General features: G+C 43.2%; 1 protein-coding gene across 1 annotated transcript; it reads left to right on the top strand.

The window, feature by feature from the left end:
- Positions 1-637: 637 nt before the first annotated feature.
- On the top strand, positions 638-21,233 carry RPS4X (ribosomal protein S4 X-linked). Its single transcript, XM_085630742.1, has 7 exons — positions 638-664; positions 2,514-2,591; positions 2,870-3,050; positions 9,896-9,993; positions 11,903-12,074; positions 19,644-19,801; positions 21,069-21,233. The coding sequence occupies exons 1-7, from the start codon at positions 662-664 to the stop codon at positions 21,168-21,170; spliced, it is 792 nt and encodes a 263-aa protein (XP_085486868.1). The 5' UTR covers positions 638-661; the 3' UTR covers positions 21,171-21,233.
- Positions 21,234-22,589: the final 1,356 nt, after the last annotated feature.

Genomic DNA, 22,589 nt, shown 5'->3' on the forward strand with positions numbered 1-22,589 from the left:
ACTATTGTTTGTCTCTGAGCTATATCCAGTTCTGACCAATGTTAGTGGCACTGTTTGGTTTAAAATGCATGCTTTTCATAATATTTAGCCCCATTCAATACAAAGTGTTTTTTTTAACCATATAAGTTATGCCCACTGCTACTGGCCCAGTGTGCTTTAAAATGCACCGTTTTCCATGAAAATGTTGCATACATGTCTTTGTAGGCCGTCTTTCAGCCATATCAGTTCTGCCTAGTGTTACTGGGGGGTGGATGGCGTCACACAACAGTGAATGCCCAGGTTCAAGCTCCTCTGTACAACCAATTGTATTTTAATTTTGCCCAATTTTCAGTTCAGGATGCATTCTCTGAAATTACTGATTTATTGGATAGGTTGAAATCACCACACATTCAATGTCACTGGAAAGCAAAATTATTATTTTTTCCTTTATTTTTAATGTTAACTACCCCTGTTCATTAGTTTGTACTCCATTAGACTTTTTGTGTGTATTTGACAAGTTGCATTCACGTTCAACTTAACAGTTCAGTCCTCCACCACCAGAGGTCGGTGTTTGCAAACACCGCACGTAGTTCTCGTCTGTCCTTTCCGGCTTGCCGTAGACCGGGGAGCATTATCAGCAGCGGACCGGAAGAAGGGGGCCCTTTTCCCTGTAGACGCAGCCATGGTGAGAAGGATTCGCTGTGTTTGTGCTCTGAAACGTTGTTTTAATCTGAGTCCATCCTGTCCTTGGAGGGACGCTGCTTGCCCCTTGACCGACCAGGGCTGACGAGCGCGAGCAGAGGAGTCCCCACCCGCCGATCTTAGTGCAATATTTGGGAGGAGAGGGACTTTAGAGTCCGAACTTTGGATGGCAGTTGTCGGGTGCTTTTGGGACCAGTACGGATCGAGACCGGTTATGGGTTCCTCCGCCGCCTTCTCCTCAGTCAGGCGTGGTTCTCGCCTGCTTGCACGCAATGTGCATGCCTCAGGGTAGTGAATCGCCCAAAAATTGCGAGGGACGTACTTGCCACTGATGTGCCGAAGAGCATGGGTTCAAGCAGCTCATAGCCAGCATGTTTGAGGCGACAGCAGTTTGTTTGTCTCTGTGCATGTGAGTGAGTGGCAAATGCAGAAAGCCCAGTATGTAATTGCAGTTTCTGATTATTTTTTTCTCTTGTTTGAGAACTGCAGTTTCGCTTTGCTAAACGCCCCAGAGTGCAAGGGTGTAAAACGAATTGCGTGATCACACCATGCACGAGTCAACTTGAAAGCGACATAACCAAGCGTGCTGGTCTCTATTCACACATTCTTCGTTGTTCGTCTTGGGTTTTACCCTGGTTGGACACCCCCGGAAGTGAGTGCTTATAATTGTCAATACCCTGGTTTCTCATAGCATCATCCCATTAAAAACAGGATGAATTTCGGAGTAGTTAAGAGCGTACTCTTGTAATACGCTTGTATTACATGCTTTTGGAGTTGTTCTCCAAACATTTAACTGCAGTATGATAATACAAGTAGAAAAATACTATCGGAGCTGATTCATAAGTGCATATAAGAGCACGTAAAATAACACAACTTATCCAGAATGCCTTTATAAATAAACTCCAAGATTTTAGTATCACATTTGGAACAGTGATATGTATAATTAAAGGGCTCACGTTTTTATATTAACACACCCGCTGCCTGCCCCTCTTCTGCCTAGAGTTCTCAATTCACGTTGACTTGATGTTTTGTTATTTTGTGCATGTGTGCGATTATGGTCTCTACTGACTGAAAACAAAACTAACCTGTTTGAAATAGCTTTTAGTAAATCGACGATGAACGGATGCGAGACTAACAAGGATGGTGGATATTGTTGAACCTTGTGGAAGATGACATTGAGTAGATTTCTAATGGTCCCATTAGGCAAAAGGATGTGTTCAGCCTAATGTACTCGCCTTTACAAGGTTTCATGCTCTCTCCTGCTTGCAAGACACAGTATTTTCAAGTTACTAATGTAGAACATTGTTGTACTTGAGTCTATGCAAATTGCTGCATCCTTTCTGCGTTAGAAAGGTGTGCAAGAGTAAATTAGAGGAATATGATGGCACTCGAGCCCATTGGCTTACACAATTATTAATTCAAGTTGACTTTGAATATATGCGTGTTTCTTATCCACTATAAAACCTGGGAATGGATCTGCATGTGGTAGAACCCTGTTGGTCCCTTGTCCAAATAATTGTTAGGAGCCAGGTGTATTTGCTGGCTTGAAAATGGCTTCCAGTGTAGATCAATGCATGTAGTCTTATTGTATAACTAAGCTTGTTCTGATCGGTCGTCTCATTGAATATTCGGCTCATTTTTGTAATAAATTACATTTTGGCATTAGAATTCTGACTGATGTAGTTTCTCTCGAATATGTATGCTTGCAATAAATGTGATCGCCTTTTCTTGGTTAATTGTCGCAATTTATGAATTGTAACCATTATCAAACTTTGCAGACGTTTTTGAAGCTGACTTGTGATGGTTTCTTTTAATGCACCTGTTTCTTTCAGGCTCGAGGACCCAAGAAGCATTTGAAGCGCGTTGCCGCACCAAAGCACTGGATGCTTGATAAACTGACGGGTGTCTTTGTGAGTAACTCGTTGTTTTATGCAGTTCTACTTTTAGATGGACTTTTACAAGCACTGCATTCTGCAGTGGTTCTTCTATAAGACGCACATTTAGCCACACTGCAGTCACGTGAACAGCTTATTGTACTTTAAGAATGTCTGATCCACTTTATCAATGTCTGCAAGAAGCTTGCTTTCCAGTAGAAATGTCATGTCTGCCTTCACTATATTAACATATTTGTTGCGTTTTGAAAGTACCGGCCCTATGTAGTGAGAGTTAATTGTATTTTTCTTTTAAGGCTCCCCGTCCGTCAACTGGTCCCCACAAATTGAGGGAGTGCCTGCCCTTGATTATCTTTCTCAGGAACCGACTGAAGTATGCCTTAACGGGAGATGAGGTCAAAAAGATTTGCATGCAGCGGTTCATCCGAATTGACGGCAAGGTCCGCACTGACATCACTTACCCAGCTGGGTTTATGGGTGAGTGTGAACTTAACACTGTTAAAATCCCCTGAAATACAAAAGTGGCTAGCTTCTAGGTGACTCCTCAGTAAAATGTGTTATGGGCTTAGGAGGTACAGTGGCAGTCTTCTATTCTGACTCATTAGCCATTAACACTGTATTGCAGCTGACAATTAAGCTCAAACAAACCCTTTGACTATTTATCCACAACGAGATTTGTCATCACTCCGCTTTATCACTTCACTGTACAATTCCAATCAATCATATATATAGCGTGGTTGTATCACCTGTGAGGGTCTCGAGGCGCTTGAGAAGCTGGCTGCTGTGCGATGGTTTGTTCATTCGAACATCCAGATCTTGAGTTCTTTCCTGTATTGCTGGTTCGAAGGTGCAGTCCTGGGGTGTAGTGGAAGGTTGATCTAAGCCTTGGCCGTTAGGTGCAAGGAGTGTCACTGCTGTGTGTTCGGCGGATCCAGGGGGTTCCAGCGAGGAAGAGGGAAGCTGATCTTGGGTGTTTTGTCGGCTGATAGAAAGTCAGGCGGTTGTTCATGTATTCAGGTCCTTTGTTGTCTAGGGCTTTGTATGCATGGGTCAGCATCTTGAACTGGCGTCTCTTCTGGATCGGGAGTCAGTGTAGGTTTCTGAGGTGGGATGTGATGTGGGTCCCTCTGGGGAGACCAAGGATGAGTCTTGCCTCTGAGTTTTGTGTTGTCTATAGTCTCATCAAGAGGCGAGCGGTGGTTTCTACGCAGTGTTCCCGTAGTCTCGTCTGCTGGTGACGAGGGCATGGGTGATGGTCCTTCTGGTGTTGACTAGGAGCTGTCTGAAGATCTTGCGGAGCATGCGTAGGTTGTTAAAGCAGGCAGCTGATACTGTTTTGACCTTTTTCAGTCTAGGATGATGCTGAGGTTACAGGCGTGTTCTGTTGGAGTGTCATACCAGGGCGAGGAGGTGTTCCCAAAGATGAGGAAGATGAGTTTGAGACAGTTGTCCTTCATCCAGCCGGCGACATTTCTCAATCATCTTTGGAAGTTGGCTCTGTGGTTGGGGGAGTCTTCTGACAATGAGGTTTTGGGGTTAGGTTTGTAGAAGTTACAATGTGTGATAACAAAAACATGCTAATACATGATTTAAATCACAAAGCTAGCACAGGGTCTCCCCTCTCGCTGTGTAGGTTGCAGGTGTTCATCTTATCTAACACTGCTATGTATACGGGGTTGTGTCTTAGGCCTTATGCTTTATTTTCTTAGCATTTCAGATGTATTTTATAAAGTTAAAATGTTGCTGGCACTTAGTTTGCTTGGCGAGAGGTTGGCTAATCTAGAAGGTTTCGTTTAGACTGTGGTAATTGACGCAGTTTGAAAGTATACGCAGCAGACTAATGAAATATGCTCATAACAGCAATCATAGATGCACGTACAACCAGAAAAATCCTGAAAACTACATTTGTACAATGAGCGTACCCTCTGAATACGGAATGACAGATTTCAGCGCCAGAAGTTTTTATTTTTTATTAAGGGCTTGTATTTAAAGATTAGAGTAATTTTAAATGTGTAAATCCTTATAGTGGTCTGATTTTGTAGACCTCAAGCCTTTTGGGGATGGGGAGAAATGGGGGTGTGCTTGGGAAGTGTTGCATAGTGTTCTTGTAGCAAAGTTTAAGACCATGTCTAGTGAAGAAAAAAAATGAGGGAGGCCCACTGGGAGCTTGATATCTTAATCCAGTTTAGTGCAAACATGTGAGTTTATTGATGATGTGGCTGTGGGGAATAGGGTGAATGGACAGAGGAAAGAGACAACTCTTGAGTAGTCTTCTGAAGATAAGAGTTATCCGGTGATCCTGTGTTTGGGGTAATGAATTCCATAGTTTGGCTGCTTGACTAGAGAGAGATGTACCACCCATGTTTTTTTCACGTATGCTGGGGTTTTAAGTGGATGTTCCTTTGTTGTATGCATTTGATTTTATTCCTGATAAAAACAAGTAGTCCAGATCCATGTATTGCTTTGTTCATGATACAAAGCAGCTTGTGGATATTCTGGCAATGATTGGAAATGTTGTGCCCTCAAGGCAGGGGACATGTGGGCTTGTGGCTTTACATGTAGGAGTAGTCTTGCAGCAGAGTTCTGAATTTGTTGTAGTCGTTTTATAGTTGATAAAGATGATTGTTGGTAGAGGTCATAGGCATAATCAAGTTACTACAGTACAAGAGAGAGTAGCTTGGACCTTGTGTGGAAATCCTAGGTGGGGGAAGTTGCGCCGCAGAGTTTTCATAGTAATGAAGCTTGATCTTGCTCACTTGTCCACTTGTGTATTTAGTGATAGCTTGGAGTCCATGGTAATTCCAAGATTTCTTACTTCCAATAAACCAGCAGACACAAAGTATTGTCTAGCCTAGTGGGCAGCATAGTTACGGTTAGTTGTCATTTGGACAGTATGCTTCTAACATTTGGTTAGACATTACACTGGTGGGCATCTTGTTGCACTATGATTGAGGTCTAGAGAGTAGGGTGGTTGATGAATGTTGTATGGGAATGCTTCTTTTGTATGCCCCCCCCCCCCCCCCCCCCCAAAAAAAAGTTTTGGACTGATGCTGCTGGTTTTTCACCTGTTGTAAGGGAATGCTTCTTTTGTATGGTCCTCCCCTCCCCCCAATAAAGTTTTGGACTGATGCTGCTGGTTTTTCACCTCTTGAATGCACTGAGGCCTGCTAATCTCACTGCCAGTGCACTCTGTTTTAATTTGCCTATTCGACTTTGCCATTTAAAGCAATGACAAAGTCCAATCCTTCTAAGATGGGCCTATCTAGCTCTAAGGCATGGTGCTGTATATTAGATAGTGGAACATGTACTTTTGCATGTTCAAACAGTAAAAACACACCATTGTCGTTTTTACTGTTGGAAATGCAGGTAGCCCCATTGACTAATGCAGGGTTATAAGCTGACGCCTCAGCCTTGCTAACTGCTGACAGGAGCTACTTAAGTTGTTACTGTAAGCTTTCAAATATCATTGCATCAAGCCCGTCTTGATGTCCAAGCCAAAAGTAATGTAACTCGTTGCTGTGTGTAATTTTTACGTAGTTGCCACTTGGTTCCCCAAAGTCTGCTGTGCCCGTTCACAATTGCACATGGGGTCTGTTGCCCGAGACCACTTACTGCTCTTCTGAGTAGATGTGTAAATGACTCCCGGGAAAGGACACAATTGAAGCCTGTGTTGGGGGGGGGGGGGGTTGTGAGAGAGCGGTGTTACTGTTCCCTTGCATGGAGCTTTCTTGGGTAGCTATTTGCCACACTTCACAGGAAGTAGCCCTCAGCAGGGAGGCAACCTGGTAGCCCATTTGCTAGTGACCGCGACCTTCCCTGGGGGCATTTACTTGGCATAAAAAAGGGTACCCATGGCACCCAGAACTCTGATCTTGTTGCACTGGAGAAGAGGACTGAGGGACTGCCATGCTGCAGCAAGGACCCAGCAAAGAGCGGCTGCACCGATGTGGAGTGTACCTGGTGGCTAGAAAAGGTGCCTGCGGCGTCCTGCTTGAGGAGGAGACTCCTGACCCCAGTCGAAGCAAGAGACTACAGGGGGTCAGTTGGCTGACCTGTTCGGGGGTCACAACAGCCGAAGAAGCCTGCTGGGCCGAGTTGGTCATCCTGATTCACAAATCGCTGCTCCACAGCCCAAGGGACCAAGACCTGATGCTCCAGAGTCTGCTAGGCCTGGGAGAATTGTCGGAGTGCATCTAGGCTGCTCAGAAGGAAAGTTGCCACCAAAACAAGACCAGCATTGGCATAGCCAATAGGTCTCGCCTTTGGGACCTTATAAGTGTTTAGTTATCCAGCACAATATCCTTGGTGAGACAACATCAAGTGTTGCATGGTTAAACACTTATAAGGTCCCAAAGGCGAGACCTATTGGCTATGCCAATGCTTGTTTCTATTTTACTCCCAGTCATCCAAAACTATAGCTTGCGGGTTAGGTACTTTCACATTACAGGTTGAGATAGCACATTTTCTTTACTTTACAGAGTATCTTGCTAAATAAAGCTTAACTCTAGAGGATGTCCATTCACCGAGCAGGTCACTCCATAAAACAGAACATTGAAACTGTGTACTTTGGTATCTCAAATATTAACTTTCTGTCTGGTAATTATATTATAATTACAGGACATTAAAATTTGGTCTTGCCACCTATTCTAAATTTTGAGGGAATCACTACTTTTTGACAGCTTTTAACATATTTTACTCTATTTTCCGTTGACCCATATATGTCGGGCGTTTTTATATTTGCATCTCGATGTTAATATTTTCTCCACACAAAGTAAGTAAACGAAAAAACGAGGAGCATATCAGTTGTATGACCAACTTTTACAACCTTTTGAACCAGAGTCGTTGGCTATCGGAGGGAAGTGATGCATAGTACTTAGTTGCATTATCTTCTTCCCCTTTTCCCAAGAGCCAAAAAGTATTAAAGTTTAATATTGTTCTATGACCATGAAGAATAGCTTGAATTACAAAGTAAACTAGTAACATTCGCTTCCCTGAAACTTTGAATGCGGTTTTGCTAGTAGTATAAACGCAGAAAGACTGACGTTCAAGCTAACTAAGAGAAGAAGAAAGTTTGTTTTCTCTGCTTTTTTCTCGCATTAACGTAGTCTTAAAAAGTGAAAGGAATTAAAGCGCAGTAGCTCACAATCTGACACAAAACTACCTTTGCGCACCACCTTTTACCACCTGGCCCTCAAAACACACACCGCTATCTTCCCACAGTGCTCTGTCTGCAGTTCCTGTTTCTCAGGGGCGGACCAGTGGGAGGCAGCCATGGGTGCCATAACCGGCACCTGCAGCTCACACAATAGGCCGTGGGTGCTTGTGGGGGGAGACAGATTGATGTATTGTGCGCAGGAGGAGGCGGGCTGTCACTCAAATCCATGTGAACCCGGGCTTTAAGGCCAAGCAGGATTGACTGCTTTTGTAGGGTGTGCTTCTCTTTCAAAGCTCGGCGTTAATAGGCGGTACGTCAGGGGGCCCGGGCTGTCACTCTCATAACTCTGGCAATCGGCAGTATTCAGCGCGGCCGTCCCCGCCCCATGTTACGCATTAAGTGATTTGAGTAGATGAGTGCTCCGCATTAATTCATCTCAGGGTGTGAGTGTTTACTCTGGCTTTTGTCCCAGGCTTTCACCGGTCTCCGTGACCACGGGCCCCGCTCGAAGCGCTGTATTGTCGCAATCTGGCAAAAATAAAACCGGCCACAGAGGTTTGAGCTGAATAAAGATTGTTTCAAGTTGATAACCATCGCCATTGTCAGCTGCATTGCTGCCTGCGTGCGGCACGCTCTGGTGCCAATTGAAGATAATCACGAAAGGGGGCAACAGGTTTTGAGGGGTACTTTCAAACTTGCACTCTTGCTGGATCTGGGGCCAACCCGTGGAAATAGATTTATAACAAGGGAGACCTTGTAAAATGGAGTTTACTTTGTAAATATGCACGGCGTACTGCAATAGGGGAGTACTCAATATGTCATGAGATTTGATCACCCTTGCGTGGTGGTTTTGTTTCAACGGACGCACCTTTTGGCATTTATTTGCGGCACAAATATCCTTATTTTGTTTCTGCTTTCCTAATGGCAATTCTTTTTATACTTTTAACGACCACGTAGAAACGTGTCAGGAGTCGTTTTTCGTGTTTTCTGAAAACAGTAAAAAAATAAAATTAGTCTGGGTAAATTATTTGGAAAGTCAGTGTCAAACGTATCCTGCTTTAACAAGCACGCGAGTGGTGCACGTTGCACAGCGAGACATCTGTTTTGCATTATCTCGCACGCATCTGCATGATAATTAAAAAACGATGCGGCCTGTGCGGGTAACCGCAAGCAATATACCGTGGGCGGAGCAAAGGCGGGACATGCGCCTGCCTTTGCCCAATTGCGTGCTGACTTTCTTAGAAGGACGCACGCAAAAGCCAATAGCCTGGGACGAAAACCAAACCGCACAAGTGTGTGGTGAGCTTTTCAAAACCCCTTACAAAGTCTTGCCAGAGCAGTGCTTGCGCGCTGCTACAGGCTCGACCTAAAAACCGCTGTACTGGGCGACTGGACTTCTGCCAAGCTTGAGAGGACTTTGAGGGACATCAACCCCTTTGGCCAGGTTCTCCTCACCAAGACCATGGTCCGAGAAGTAGCCCCAGGAAAACCCCTATCTACTGCAGCGCATCTTCAGCATTCTGTATCCCTTGCATGAGGACCACTCCATATACGTCAATGGCAAGGAGCCACTGATGTTGGAACGGAACTGAAGGCTGCTTTTCTGGACGATGTAACTTTCTGTGGACCATGGCTGGTCCCACCTGGCTTGGCTCCCTGCCAAAGTTGGTTGTCTAAAGTAACTCTAGCTGCATTGATGCTTACCATTGTGTTTCTTAAAGTTTCCAAGTGGCAATTTTTTTTAATTTGCCAGTGCTTTTTCACGGTTACGTAAAGTGTTGATTTACTATACCTTACAAATTCTTTATCGCTGGAACCCCCTTCCCAGGCAACAGTGCCTCTTTTTCTGTGTATCAAATTATATAAAAAATCTTAACAGATTTTTATAAATTGTTGTTGGATGTCTCCTGTATTTCTCTTTCAATCATTCTGGTGCTCTTTAAATGCTTTACGCTTGTTCCTTTGTGTAAGTCTGACTGCTCAAACAAAATGAAACTTCATAAGTCCTAAAGGGCTTGGTAGTGTATTACATGGCGAGGTCTCCCAACCACACCATATAATACACCCCATTTCACCACAACTGTTTAATAAAAAATGGTTTAGAATCGCATTATTGTGTTTTATAGTTCAATGGCTTGATTGTTCTGTCTTTCCCATTGCTTCTCAGATGTCATTAGCATAGAGAAGACTGGAGAGCACTTTCGTCTAGTATATGACACCAAGGGGCGTTTTGCAGTTCACCGTATTACAGCTGAGGAAGCTAAGGTGAGTACAGTTAATATTGAAATGTAAAGTGCGGCGTCTCAATTTTCTTCCCCTTTTACTGCGTGCTCATGCTGACATTCCATTTTAAAATTTGTAAACTCTTTTCTGCTTGTTACTTGGTTCTCTTTTATGGGTCTTTAAATGTTTTTATAGATACAGAATACACATAGAATAATTATATAAAACTTCTTGGAAACTACCCTGCTACACCATAGAAGATGAAAGTTCGTCTGGATTTTCAAACCAGCATTCATGATCTTTTCTTATTGTGCTTCCAACTTTACTTTGATTTCCGCCGTGTTTCTATTGTGCTCAAGCAAATGTTGGACACGTGATACTGCAAAGTATGCTACACGTCGGTTATCAGCTGAACTCTAAATATTTCCTTATTTTTAGTTTATACTTCGGATGGTAAACGGCCGTGGTTAAGTTAGCTGAGACATATGGTCTGTCATGCGCTTTGGTAGGTGTTTTGGCATTTTAGCTGATTGCAGGCTGTGCAATCAGCCTCTAAACTTTATTGTTCAAGTGGTTTGCTATAATGTCACTCAATGCTGTGCGTTTTTAAGGTGAGAAATGAAGGAAGCTTACTATAGGGGAGTTTTTTTTTTTTTTTTACCAGTGAGTTAACAGTGACGAATCTGAAATACATGTAGTGTCTGAAAGTGGTCTGGTTTGTGGGTGCAAAGTTTATCTGCTAAGTTACTTTTAGGTGTCGTCAGTTACTGATTTTATAATTGTGAGAGGTATTGGTGTGGATCGATGCATGAAGCTTGGAGTCCTTTGCAGTCTGTGCTGGACAGTAGACTTAAGTACTTGACGTTCAGTGTCTTGCCTTGTCTGCTTCCAAAATTGCTCAAAGAATTCCCCGTTCACAGAATCGAAAGGCCCCTACGGCGATAAAACACGTATAGTTTGGATACAGCACCATAGTGAGAAGTTGAGCTCTTAAAAGGTGTGGAGAACTTTATGGCTCTCCCAATGCAAATTCTTTTCCTCCTGCCGTGCATGTTCCTAGCCCGGTTTGTTGTAATTGTTAGGTGTTTGTGATTGGTTGCACTTCAGTATGGTTGGAGATGCACATAGATTAGGTATGGTGTGGATAGAAACGCCAAGGAAGGCCCGTGAGAGATTGGGGAAAACCGAAAGGAATGAGGAAGAGACCAAAGGAAAAGCAAGTGAAAAGAACGGATCTTTTTGCATCCTGCTGGTCGGCTTGGAAGCAAAGGGGGTTGAAAAAACATACCATTCAACGGAGTGATAACCTCTAAGTTAATGCTGCAGCTGTGATCTGTGAAGGCAGGACAAAGAGGCCAAGGGAAAGGATATGTCCTTGGGGCAGTGCAGCTGGACGGGAGAAACTAGTCTAAGAGACCAGATTATAGGCGGAGAGCTATGGAAGTTGTATTGAAGCCTGTAGGGAAGGAAATGTGAGATTGCTATTTTCGATTGATGCACATAGGGTAGCTCTGTAGCTGCTTAGTTGGCTTGTCTTGTGGTGGTTCAACATCGCAATCCATAGACAGACCAGGTTTCATTGGTAGCTGTCAGTGTGGTACTCTGGGACCTACTGAGGAGTAGTCTTGCTAGTATAAGATACAGGTTTACCCGACTGACTTTTCCCCGTTTTATGTCTAGTCAGAGGCCTGAAGCTTGTTGGTGCTCTACTAAGCACAGTAGGATTGATTTATTTGGATGGTGGCGAGCCTTGTTTATTTGCTTGAACGTTTGTACCAAAAACTGTATAGATTTCAGATCATGGTGGTATTGAAAAGAAAAAAGTAATGGGTATATTAGGTTTTGAATCTAATAGGAATACTCTTTAGTGAGCAAACAATTTGCCTGATTGTTTAAAAAGCACATGTACTCAATAACCCTGTGGATGACCTTTGGTTGTTTTCATCCCCAGTACAAACTGTGCAAGGTGAGGAAGATCTTTGTAGGGACCAAGGGAATCCCCCATCTGGTAACTCACGATGCCCGCACCATCCGCTACCCTGACCCTCTCATCAAGGTGAATGACACCGTGCAGATTGATCTGGAAACTGGCAAAGTCACAGACTTCATCAAGTTTGACACTGGTAAGGCTCGGTTGTCATCTGCATTTTTTCCTTCTGCCTTTTCTGAGTAGGATGCTCTATTGAAATGTATAAGCAGATGTTCACTGAACGTTTATTGTAAATGCAGTGGTCTTTCTGCACTTTGCTCCCTCCTCGAGTGTGTTGAGTGATGTTCCTTTGGGGTAAAAGAAAACGTTAGTTGGAAAGGTGGATACAGATATTGAGCTGCTTCTCTGGAGCATACAAATACCAGTGCTGCGTACCTGCATATATCCGTTTTGGCCTGCATAGAACTAAAGAATTCACCCCTGCTAGTAGTCCTTCAGACAAAGGTTCTCTTTGGAAATAAAACGAGGGCCTGAAGCAAACCTATTTTCACGGCCTGCTGGCCCTTAGCGTCATTTCTTTGTCCATGTTACTCCTAATTGACTGCCCAGAAGACTTCGCAGAATGAGGGTGCTGTTTTTTTTGCGTACGTCTACAAATGTTTTCCCGATATACAAGACTGTTTGCTTGGTAAGTGGGCCCAGCTGTTACCCTATTCCTGTGACCTGCTCCCCTCTAGTATCGACCCCATTTTACTTGCTACTTTCATCCTACTGATGTCTAGCTCTCGTCTGTCTTGTACCTTGTTCCACTTTCATGTCAGTGCTGTACCCCTGTCCCCTCTAACCCCCATTGTCCTTTGGTTACCTCACACATTAACTTCTCCTTTCCAAGCTGTCCTGTCTCAGACTTTTCTCACTTGTCATTTGTGTGCCTTTGTCCCCCCCCTCACTCAAGCCTCTTGTGACTTGGATCCTTTTCCACTCACAGAATAGAATGATATGCAATCCAGTTTGTTGCCTTTCCATGCAGCTGTGGGCCGCCTTGGTCGTCACACAGACCCATTGGAACCTTACCATTAAGTTAGGGTTGTTGGGACACTCCTCCCCAGTCCATTTTCCTCCAATAGGATGCCACTTTTAATATTTCACCATTTGCCTTACACACTGTTACTTTTTTGCCAATACCGCTCTGAAGCTCTTATTTACACAAGGTGCAGAGGTTTTATTCATGTGTCAACTAATTTTCATAATCTAGCATGCTATAATTGTAAATCTGGCGCAAACTTTTTCATTTTGAAGCTTTTTGTGTAATACTTCTAGAAGTCGAACCACCTCTGTATCTTAGTGTATTGGGCTTAAAGTACTTTCGTAAGGTGTGTTTTTAGTTACATTTTACAAGACCTATCATTGTATATTTATTTTAAATCAAACTTCTTTTGTCCTGTAGTGATTTGCGCATGCATGTTGTGGTAGCGGCCTCAGAAGAGTGGGCGGTTTTGCAACAGTCTGGGAGCTACCATGAGCTGGGATCTGAACATTTATCCCGTCGCTTTATTTAAAGAGAAAACATTTGGGACTGAGCATTAGTGGTAGGCATAGGCTGAACTCTAAAGCATACTGTGCAAAGCAGATGTAACCGAGCCTGATCGTGAACACTGGGTGTGAAATTACCATGAATAATATTAAATCTAGTTGGTATGGCCAGTGTGTCTAGCTCTAAAATCTCATGAGTTGAAAATGAAAAGGGGTAAAGGTAGAAGTCAATGAATAGGTATTCAGGTGTTAGTGCCAGACAAGTGGAGCGAGGATTGCATCTGTTGCCTTTCTAGCAGGCAAGATGTTGTCAGTGGTATGTAGACTATGTGCATTTTATGTTGGTGAGGTTGGGCTTACTGGTGATTGGGTAAACAGACAGCGATTCAATAGCCAGTAGGCAGTATTTTCCCTAATTAACATACAAAGTCAATCCATTATCAAAACTTAAAGGGTGACCGCTTAACAAGTGATGAGATTGGCTGAAGACAAAATATGCTAAATGCTTGATTTTTATGGAGGGGAGGAGGACTGTTCTGATCCTTGGGAGACCATGGTCAAGAGTCGAAGTCATCATGGAACTGGCAGCTCCAAGCGCAAGTCTCCCCTTCTACATGCTTTCTGTGCTCTATCCTGAAGAAGAAAAATCTGATCTCATATTAGCACATGCTATGACCTGAAAAGACAGTAATAAACCGATACAACAAGGGATGGTCTAAAACAGTTAAGAAATTACACCATGCCCCTGGCATGCCAATTTGGGTCTAGATTTTATTTGTGAACAAATAAAAAATGAGGTTTCCTTCACCTGGTTACTTAATTGAATTGAAAAATTGAATTGATGTATATCTGACTTAGCAGACCTCCTAGAAATTGTTCTGATTGTACTTTTTTAGGTCTCGCCTACGCAGCGCACATGCGCTGCCTTTAGCCGTCACTCTACTCCTTTTCAAGCACACACTCGTACTTGTGGCGGCATCCACCTTGCGGGAGCGTGCAGCAGCGCGCCACAAGCACGAGTGCAGTGCTTGAAAATGAGCAGACTGCGCACGCACCACTCCCGGGCTCACCTCCTGCTCCCCCTCTCTCGCACGCGCACCACTCGCTCAAATATTATTCAGAACTTGAAGGAGTCAAAGAGATGGTTTAAAAACAGTTAAAAGATTCGTGCTTACCAAAACAATAATTGTCCCTTTATTCATTTTTAGCACAGTCCAGTACTGTAATCTTAAAACCGCTTCAAGTTCTCAGATTTTGCCTTGCTGATTGAGTAGTTGAAATGTCCACTACAACATTCCCTACTTTTCTTTATATTTCTGTGCACCCTAATCCGCAGCGCACATCTCTAATTTACACTTAAATGTGCACGCCTATTTGTATACCAAACGGATGCATTTATGAATTCTTACAGACTGTTCTCTATTACGGCATAAATGTTTAATATATTAATTACCATCTTGCGTTAACACTGTCTCCTAAATAGATGTCACTCTCTGCTTTTAATTATGGTACACCCTTTCTTGCATTATAAAACACACTGAAGTGTGCTAATTAAGACCCGGTTGCGTGTGAATCATTAGCATGAATATTGGACATTCTGTCCTGTGCACCAGAAACTGCATCTTAAATTAGGGCATAAGCAGTCGTGTTCTTTTGTATACACGAGTGGGTATTGCTAAACACATGGTGTTGCATCATTCCACCGCCAGTTCTAGGCGACGCACCTCGGCACAATACAACGCGTCGCTTCAGACTGTTGCCTAATTTTAGAGCCATTAACTACATTGCGATATGGCATTTTTAGCACCACCCTCAAAGCATTTTCCTCCTTGGGCGCTATATCTTTTGGCTACATTGGAGTCAAACCCCCTACTGGAACCGCTGATTTTTCATAACGCAGTTGTGACTTAATGTGTGAACCTACTGTAGCAGCTACCTCATGAACGTGTGCGCTCGCTGAGGTCTCGCAGTCTAAAGCTTAACTCCGAATTTCTCTAATTGTAGTAGAGATGGCGGGACTGATCGGAAACCGTGAGCTGTGGTTGCTGACATATTGTAATCGCGTTTATATAGTGCTTGCTACCCCTGAGAAGGCGTTGATGTATGAGTTGTGCTTTTTCAGCAGCTCATGCCCAGCTCATTCAATAACAGAGAAATTAAGAGTTAAATGTGTGCGCTCTAAACCATGCAGTCACATAAAGCAGGCAAGGCGCTGGGTCCTGTGAGCAAGCACGTTCAAGACGTCATACACGTTCCTGACGTCACATGCATAATGGGAAGCTGATGGTTAGATGCCCTGCATTCAGTTGATGCGTGTAAGGTATGCTAAATACAATGTTGTGATGCACGCGATGTATCACATGGTCCAAGAGTTGGTCCTGGTATACACCGGGACATTCTATGCTCAGGTCAGAGTACCTGCAAAGGGGCTTAAAAGGATGGCATTTGAGTCATTGTCTCTGCCAAGACCTCTTCCCAGGAACATTAGCGACAACTGAATCTCCAGTGTTGTGACTATTATGGACACACGGGTTACCCGAGATATATTTTGCCTTAGTTAGATGGCTAATAGGCGTTCATGTGTTACTCTATTTGATCTGGTGGAGTTGTCTACTCTAGCATTCTATTTTGTAAATGTTGGAAAAACGTACCTTTTGAGTGGCTATACGCGCACTCGCCTTATTTCAGTCTGCGCTACAGCTTCAATGCTTCGCTCTATCCGCATCGATTATCAATTCTGAACTGCACCACTGCGGCTTTTTACATAGGTCAATATCAAATTCTTAATTCCTTTTACTCGTCTCGATGCACAATGAGCTGCAGTTAAAATAAATCAAACTGCCTCACCGAAGCTTTTGCTTGTCGCATCCCTGCCTCACTTCCACAGATTTTCACCTTCCTCATGCTGTATTACGCGCATTACTTTGAGCTTAAATTATCCGATGCTCTGCACTTTGTTCGACTTACCACGAAGACGCAGACCCTCTCCTAAATCTTACGTGGTTGTCAACCGTCTCTCGCCACTCTTCTTTACTTTTCATCCTGATTGCGATCTCGGGCAAATGAAGTTCACGCTGCGACCTCAACCTCGTCCCTGAGCCGGCAAATCGTCGCCAAAATATGTTGTGAATATGAAGCACAAACTCACGTATTTTGAAGTAGATCACTTTATTGTGCTTCGTAGTCGGGCAAAGCGCACTCACTGTAGACTGCACTGCAGTGCTGTGCTGTATGGTACACGCTTGTAAATCAGATCAATGTCAGGGGGTTGCGCCGGCCTGGGGGCTCAGCTGCCTGGCTGCATGCATACTGATTATTCATAGGTCTTGAGGAGACTCACTCCGGGCTGGCTGCGGAGGTATGACGTGACTATCCATATACAGACAGGAAGTCACACTTGTGAGGCGGCAAGACGTGGCAGTAAAGTTTCTTTGCTGCACCACTGTGTGCTGCTAGTTTCCTATCATCACCATGTGGGATTATTTGGAGAGCAGACCAAGTTCCACTGAGTGGTGGAACGTAAAATGGTGCTCCCTCCCCCCCCAAAAAAAAATTGTTGTGAGGCCTTTAGCCTCGCATATCTGAGATATGCCTCATTGACTGAGGCTGAATGTGCCCCTCCCCCACCTGGGTTAGGGACCCTCAGATCCGTGTGCAATTTTTTCTGAGTATCTCAATGTTTGCCCCTCCCCCTCCCCCTCTGCCGCCTTGAGCTCCACATGCCAGGCATCAGCCCGCTGTGTAGGAACGGAAACACCTTAAGCCACACAGTAGTGCTAATTCACTGGCTAGGGCTGTTAGCTTGCACAGAGCATGCGCAGGATCTCAGCATGTGGTGAGCAGCGAGAATAAAGAAGGTGCTTTATTAACTGTTCTTGCAGCCAGATTCCATGAGAGCTGTGCTTTCAGTCGCTCGGGTCCCTCCGGGTCTCGGAGCTGGCAGTCATTTTAAAACTGCTCCATATCAGCCTCTCTATTCAAACTCTTAACTCTACAGTTAAAAACAAATGCGATTTCTTAACCGCGACGATAAAACGCGTTAATGTAACCCTTGTCATCCATGCAGTTCCTGTACACATTTCTTGTTTTGTTCCATCTTGCATTCCCTAAGAGTATATTCATGCAATATTTGACCCCTGTGTGGTGCGCACTGTGATCTGGGTCACCTCAACATGGCTAGGTGAGTTTATTTAATGGATGTGTGTTCAGGACAGGGCATGACTGTTTATGCTTCTGCAATTTTTGATTGGGGGAGGGGGGAAGTAACCTGTTAAGGAGAACTTCAGTGTCTGAAATCAAACATGAAAACATTACAAAGCATCACCTCTTCAGTGCACAAAACTCCAAAGCAACTTTAAAGGACAGTAATGCCGTTATTTTCATTCTCCTACCCCTACTTCTCTACACTTAAACACTGCTCTACAAACCCAGCATCTCACTAATTTCTCTCTGCAAACACAATGTACCTCTTCACTGACTCATCTCTGTATAGTCTCATTACCTTTTCAGTGCCCCAGCTCGCCACAGCCCCTATATGTCTTAATTGTCCTATTTTGCAACATCCTCTACAACTCTTAACTGCCTCCATGTCTTCAGTTTCTGCATCCCTTCACTGCCCTGTCCCTCGGCAGTCCCAGCATCACTTGAAATACCCCTCATTTCTCCACTGCTCCTGCATCTTATCACTGTCAAACCGCTCTGTAGCCTCTACATCTCTTCACTCTGCCCTTCCCTCCACATTTGCAGCATTTATTCATTGTCCCGTCTAACCAGTAGTGGCATCTCTTCACTGTTCAACCTTTCTACAGACCCTGCATCACTTCATTGTCACGTGTTTACAGCTTGCATATTGTCACATTAGTGGACCGAGGCAGAGGGAGAGTATGATTTGCCCAAGATCAAACAGTTTGCTAAAGTTGGAGACAGTACAAATTACTCCAAAGACTATAGCTTTACCCAGGGCTTTAAGTGGGCCAGATCCTGCCAGTGCTCAGCACTGGCAGTTCTAAAAAGCGGGTACTGAGACTGGTCCCTATCGGGCTCACCGTTTGTGCCCTCACCCTTAGGGTGAAAAACAAATCTCAACTCTGCAGCAGCGCCACCCTTCACTGCCTTTGAGGTAACTTCAAAGACACTCCTTGTAGTTCTTTCAGTCTCATTTCAGAACTGAAGCATTTTCAATATTCTATACAACAGAGCCATAGTTGTTGCTTATTTATCCTGAGAACAAGTTCATGTATCCACTTAATTTATGTGATTGCTATAGTTAAGCCCCGTGACTTCACCCACACAACTGTTACTTGCATAGATTGACGCACGCATTTAATGTGATTTTATGTTGCAGTAAATTTTTTTTAACACATAATCCACTCATGAAATGGGCTACCAGCAGTGTCTCAAAAATTAGTCTAAACCTATCCGGGTTGCTTTACAAAGACCGACATCAAATGACTCTGTTTTCGAGTGCCCCACTACCATATTATGTACTCTAGGCTTTCTACGGAAGGTAGTTGATGATTATCAGACCATTTTCTTTTACTTATGGTTTTGTGACGTATTCAGTAGTCTGATTAATTCATTATGGTCTCTTCCATGGAACACTATGCGTTGAAAAGCGCGCTGTTACGACTCGGTCTAGGCACTGCACACGGTAAAACCTGGTGAATAACCACTATTAAACACAATGCAAAATTAGAGTAAGCATGTTGAAACTGCAAAGAATAAGACGAAAATCATCCTGCATTTACTTGCACATTTCAGAAAGATGTAAAAATTAATCAAGTAACATGCATCACGTCACTACTGCCATTATTCAATAACTGTTTGTTTTTATTGCATCACCGATTGGTGCCGTTAGTGAAGGAATTATTTGAATAACATTATTTTAATTCATCGTTTAAATTCCTTTAGGTTGCAGACTTGCCCTATCTGGGCATGAATTGCTTTTCCATTGTTCATTAAGTAGCACAAAAGCCTGACCTTGGGTGTGTGGCCATTCACCAGTGGCATGCGAAGTAACAGCTGATGTTGTAGCACCTAGGATAATGTGCTGCATGGCTAAACACTTACAAGGTCCTAAAGGCGAGACCTATTGGCTATGCCTATGCTTGTTTTTATAGTCTTCAGCACCAAAAATATTAAGATGTTGATTTAGTAAAGTCCATTGACCCCCCCCACCCCCGTTAAATGTGTTGGTATACAGTAATCTTAAATATTTTGTGTTTTTTAGGTAACCTGTGTATGGTGATTGGTGGTGCTAACTTGGGGCGAATTGGCATCATCACCAACCGAGAGAGGCATCCTGGCTCATTCGATGTTGTTCACGTGAAGGATACTAATGGCAACACCTTTGCCACCAGACTTTCAAACATTTTTGTGATTGGCAAGGTAAGTAAAAATTAATTTCATAGTAGCTGCTTTGCGTGGGCCCTAATCCAGCAACCAAAAGTTGGTTGTATTAAATGCATGTGATAAGTACATTTTCCCTTTGAACTTGAAAGCACTTTGCACTGTTGAATCTAATTAGTCCACTTCCAAGTCTTTTGAGAACTTTATCTTAGCTCAGATGGGTGATCGTAACAAGTGAACGAACATCGCAACAAATTCTCCTTAGTCAGACTATCCTTTTTCTACTGTGCCCTGACAACCCCACCATGGACTACCCTCATCCTTTATTTTTCTGATAACTTCTTCCCCCTAAAAATGTGTTTTTCTTACACCATCTGTCAAAAAAAATGCGAATTTGATTGCATATTAAATACTGTACCTCTACTGCTTTTTCATTCTGTGTTCGCCCAGCTCTCGTTTCGTAGCAATTTAATATTGTAGAGACTCACATGGAAACAGAGGTTTTATGTCAAGCCCCATTAATAAAATGTGTAATTTGTACTGATATGTTAAAACTCATGCACCTGATCGTTCAAAAGTGGGCTAGATCTAAATATTAGACTGTGGTGTTAGTCATCTATCCGTGGTTCCTTCCTACCTGTCCTTTAAACTGCATAATTGCACTGCATTCTGGTCAGACAGTGGTCTTATGGCAACTGAATTCAGGCGAGACATTTTGTTATGTTACAGTGGGTTTAGAGGCTGACATTGCTTATCATTGGTTAGCTTCATTGTCACTCATTTGCTTGCTTCTTATTATTCAACTTCCGTAGTTGTGCCTTCTTTGGAGCATGCACTAATTCTTATGACCTTCCATTGCTCGCTTTTTCAGATGCATTTTTTTTTTTATCTCTAGCACTCCGTGTCTACATGTGTTTTCCAGCAGTCTCCTTTGTGTGGTTCTCTGCCCCTGTGTTCCATCCTCCAATGTCCGTGTGCTTGCCTCACCCCCCCCCCCCCCCGTCCCATCATCCACCCTTTATTGTCCATCTGCTTGCCCTAGCCTCTGCCGTTCACCCTTCGTAGTCTGTGTGCTTGCAGCTGCCCAACTCCATTCTGTTCGGGTTAAGAAAGATCTTTTCTGCTGTTTAGCAATACTGTGGTTCTCTATCAGTTTGTTTTTTACCTGTCTCGTTTGGTTGCTGGGGTAGCATTTGTGGTTTGATAATGCTCTTATCTGGTCTTGTACATTAAATATGCCTTCGGTTAACTGCTGGAATGATATTCCCTGACATTTATAGAACTCTGTTTTGAAATTGTGCTTTAGGGTAACAAGCCCTGGATTTCTCTCCCCCGTGGCAAGGGCATCCGTCTTACCATCGCTGAGGAAAGAGACAAGCGACTCCAAGCTAAGCAGACCAGCGGCTGAGCTGGATGGGAACTTTGGAGGAACACGCGTTTGCAGTTGTGGAATAAAATCTTTAACAGTAAACCATGAAGATTCCATCATTTTCTGTGCTTGTCAAGTTTTTAGTGTAAATAAAAATTGGTAATATAAAATCCCACAGAAAGGCACAGGCCTTTTATTCAACTAGGAAACTGTGTGCCTTGAAAATGCCCTTATGGTTTTGTCTTACCAAATATTTCACATTTGGTTATTGCATTGACTGTCGACATGGGAAACAGAACATGGGCGGCAGTAGCCTGTGAAACAGGCAATACAAAGGCCCATAACTATGCAGAAATCCCACAGCGATGGGCCATACCATTAGCAGAAATGCAGTACCCGAATAAGAACAAGTGATACTATAAAAGTTAGGTTTCATCTGACGTTTTAGGTTTCATCTGACGTTTTAGTAGTAGTCTATCTCCTGTCCCAATAGGAAAGTAGCATAATGTCATGCTGGAGTAGACCACAGAGTTGGTGTCGGTCCTCAAAATGAATCATGGAAGGTTCTAGTATAATCCATGTGGAGGCATCCTTACAGCATAAAGATGTACGTTTTCACACTATTAGAAAGGCCTTAATTTCTTATTCACATTCAACTTTCCAATTTGAATTGCATGTACCTGTAATAACTCTTGTGTTCAATTACTTTCCATATTTCCTTTCATTTAATTTCCAGAGTGTCTTTTTCCATAAAGTTTTTTTTATTAAGTATCCAATTCCATCACACTTTAAACAGACCCAGCCAAAGCGTTTCATCCCTTATAGATCAGACAGGACTAGGACACACACATGCCGAAAGACCCTGATGAAGTCCCTTAAAACGTATACAACCAGGAATTTCCAGTCTTCAGTATTTGTAGATTTAGTCATCCAAGAGTATTATTACAGAAAGTCATTAAAGTCCAGGGAATCGTCATAAAACCAAAATCATAATGCACAATGTCATGTGCCTCTAAGAAATTAAGTAACCATGGTCTATTTGGTAAATAATGAAATTAATAGTAGATGGGCATATATATAGAAAGTACTTCAAGCATCTAGCCCTCTCAAAGCAGCGAGAAGGAAAGTCTGAGCTCAAGAATGATTTTTCTCTTCCGAAGATAGTGCATCTTTCTAATGTTCTGGACAATGAACGTGCACGTTTTTAGCATGATATTGCATAGACTGGCTGCATAAAATATTGCTTGCGCTGCAAAAGCAATCGTCTGTTAAATTCAAAACTTGTACTTGGACATTTCCTTTGTAAATTATATTATTCGTTGCACAGAAGAAATTGGATGTTTTGGTAATGCAAAAACAAGGAAACCAAAAACTGCTTCTAAACATTTGTAACAACCGAGGTTTTGCTCCTAGCGTTTTGTTGCAGCCTCCGCACATCCATTCCCAAGGAAACTAGCG

Source organism: Triturus cristatus, chromosome 10, assembly GCF_964204655.1.
Source record: "Triturus cristatus chromosome 10, aTriCri1.1, whole genome shotgun sequence".
NCBI classification, from domain to species: Eukaryota; Metazoa; Chordata; class Amphibia; order Caudata; family Salamandridae; genus Triturus; species Triturus cristatus.

Coding starts and splice junctions, on each gene's coding strand:
- RPS4X (XM_085630742.1), top strand. Junction 9,994..11,902: donor TTACAGCTGAGGAAGCTAAG/GTGAGTACAGTT, acceptor TTTCATCCCCAG/TACAAACTGTGCAAGGTGAG. Junction 12,075..19,643: donor CTTCATCAAGTTTGACACTG/GTAAGGCTCGGT, acceptor TGTGTTTTTTAG/GTAACCTGTGTATGGTGATT.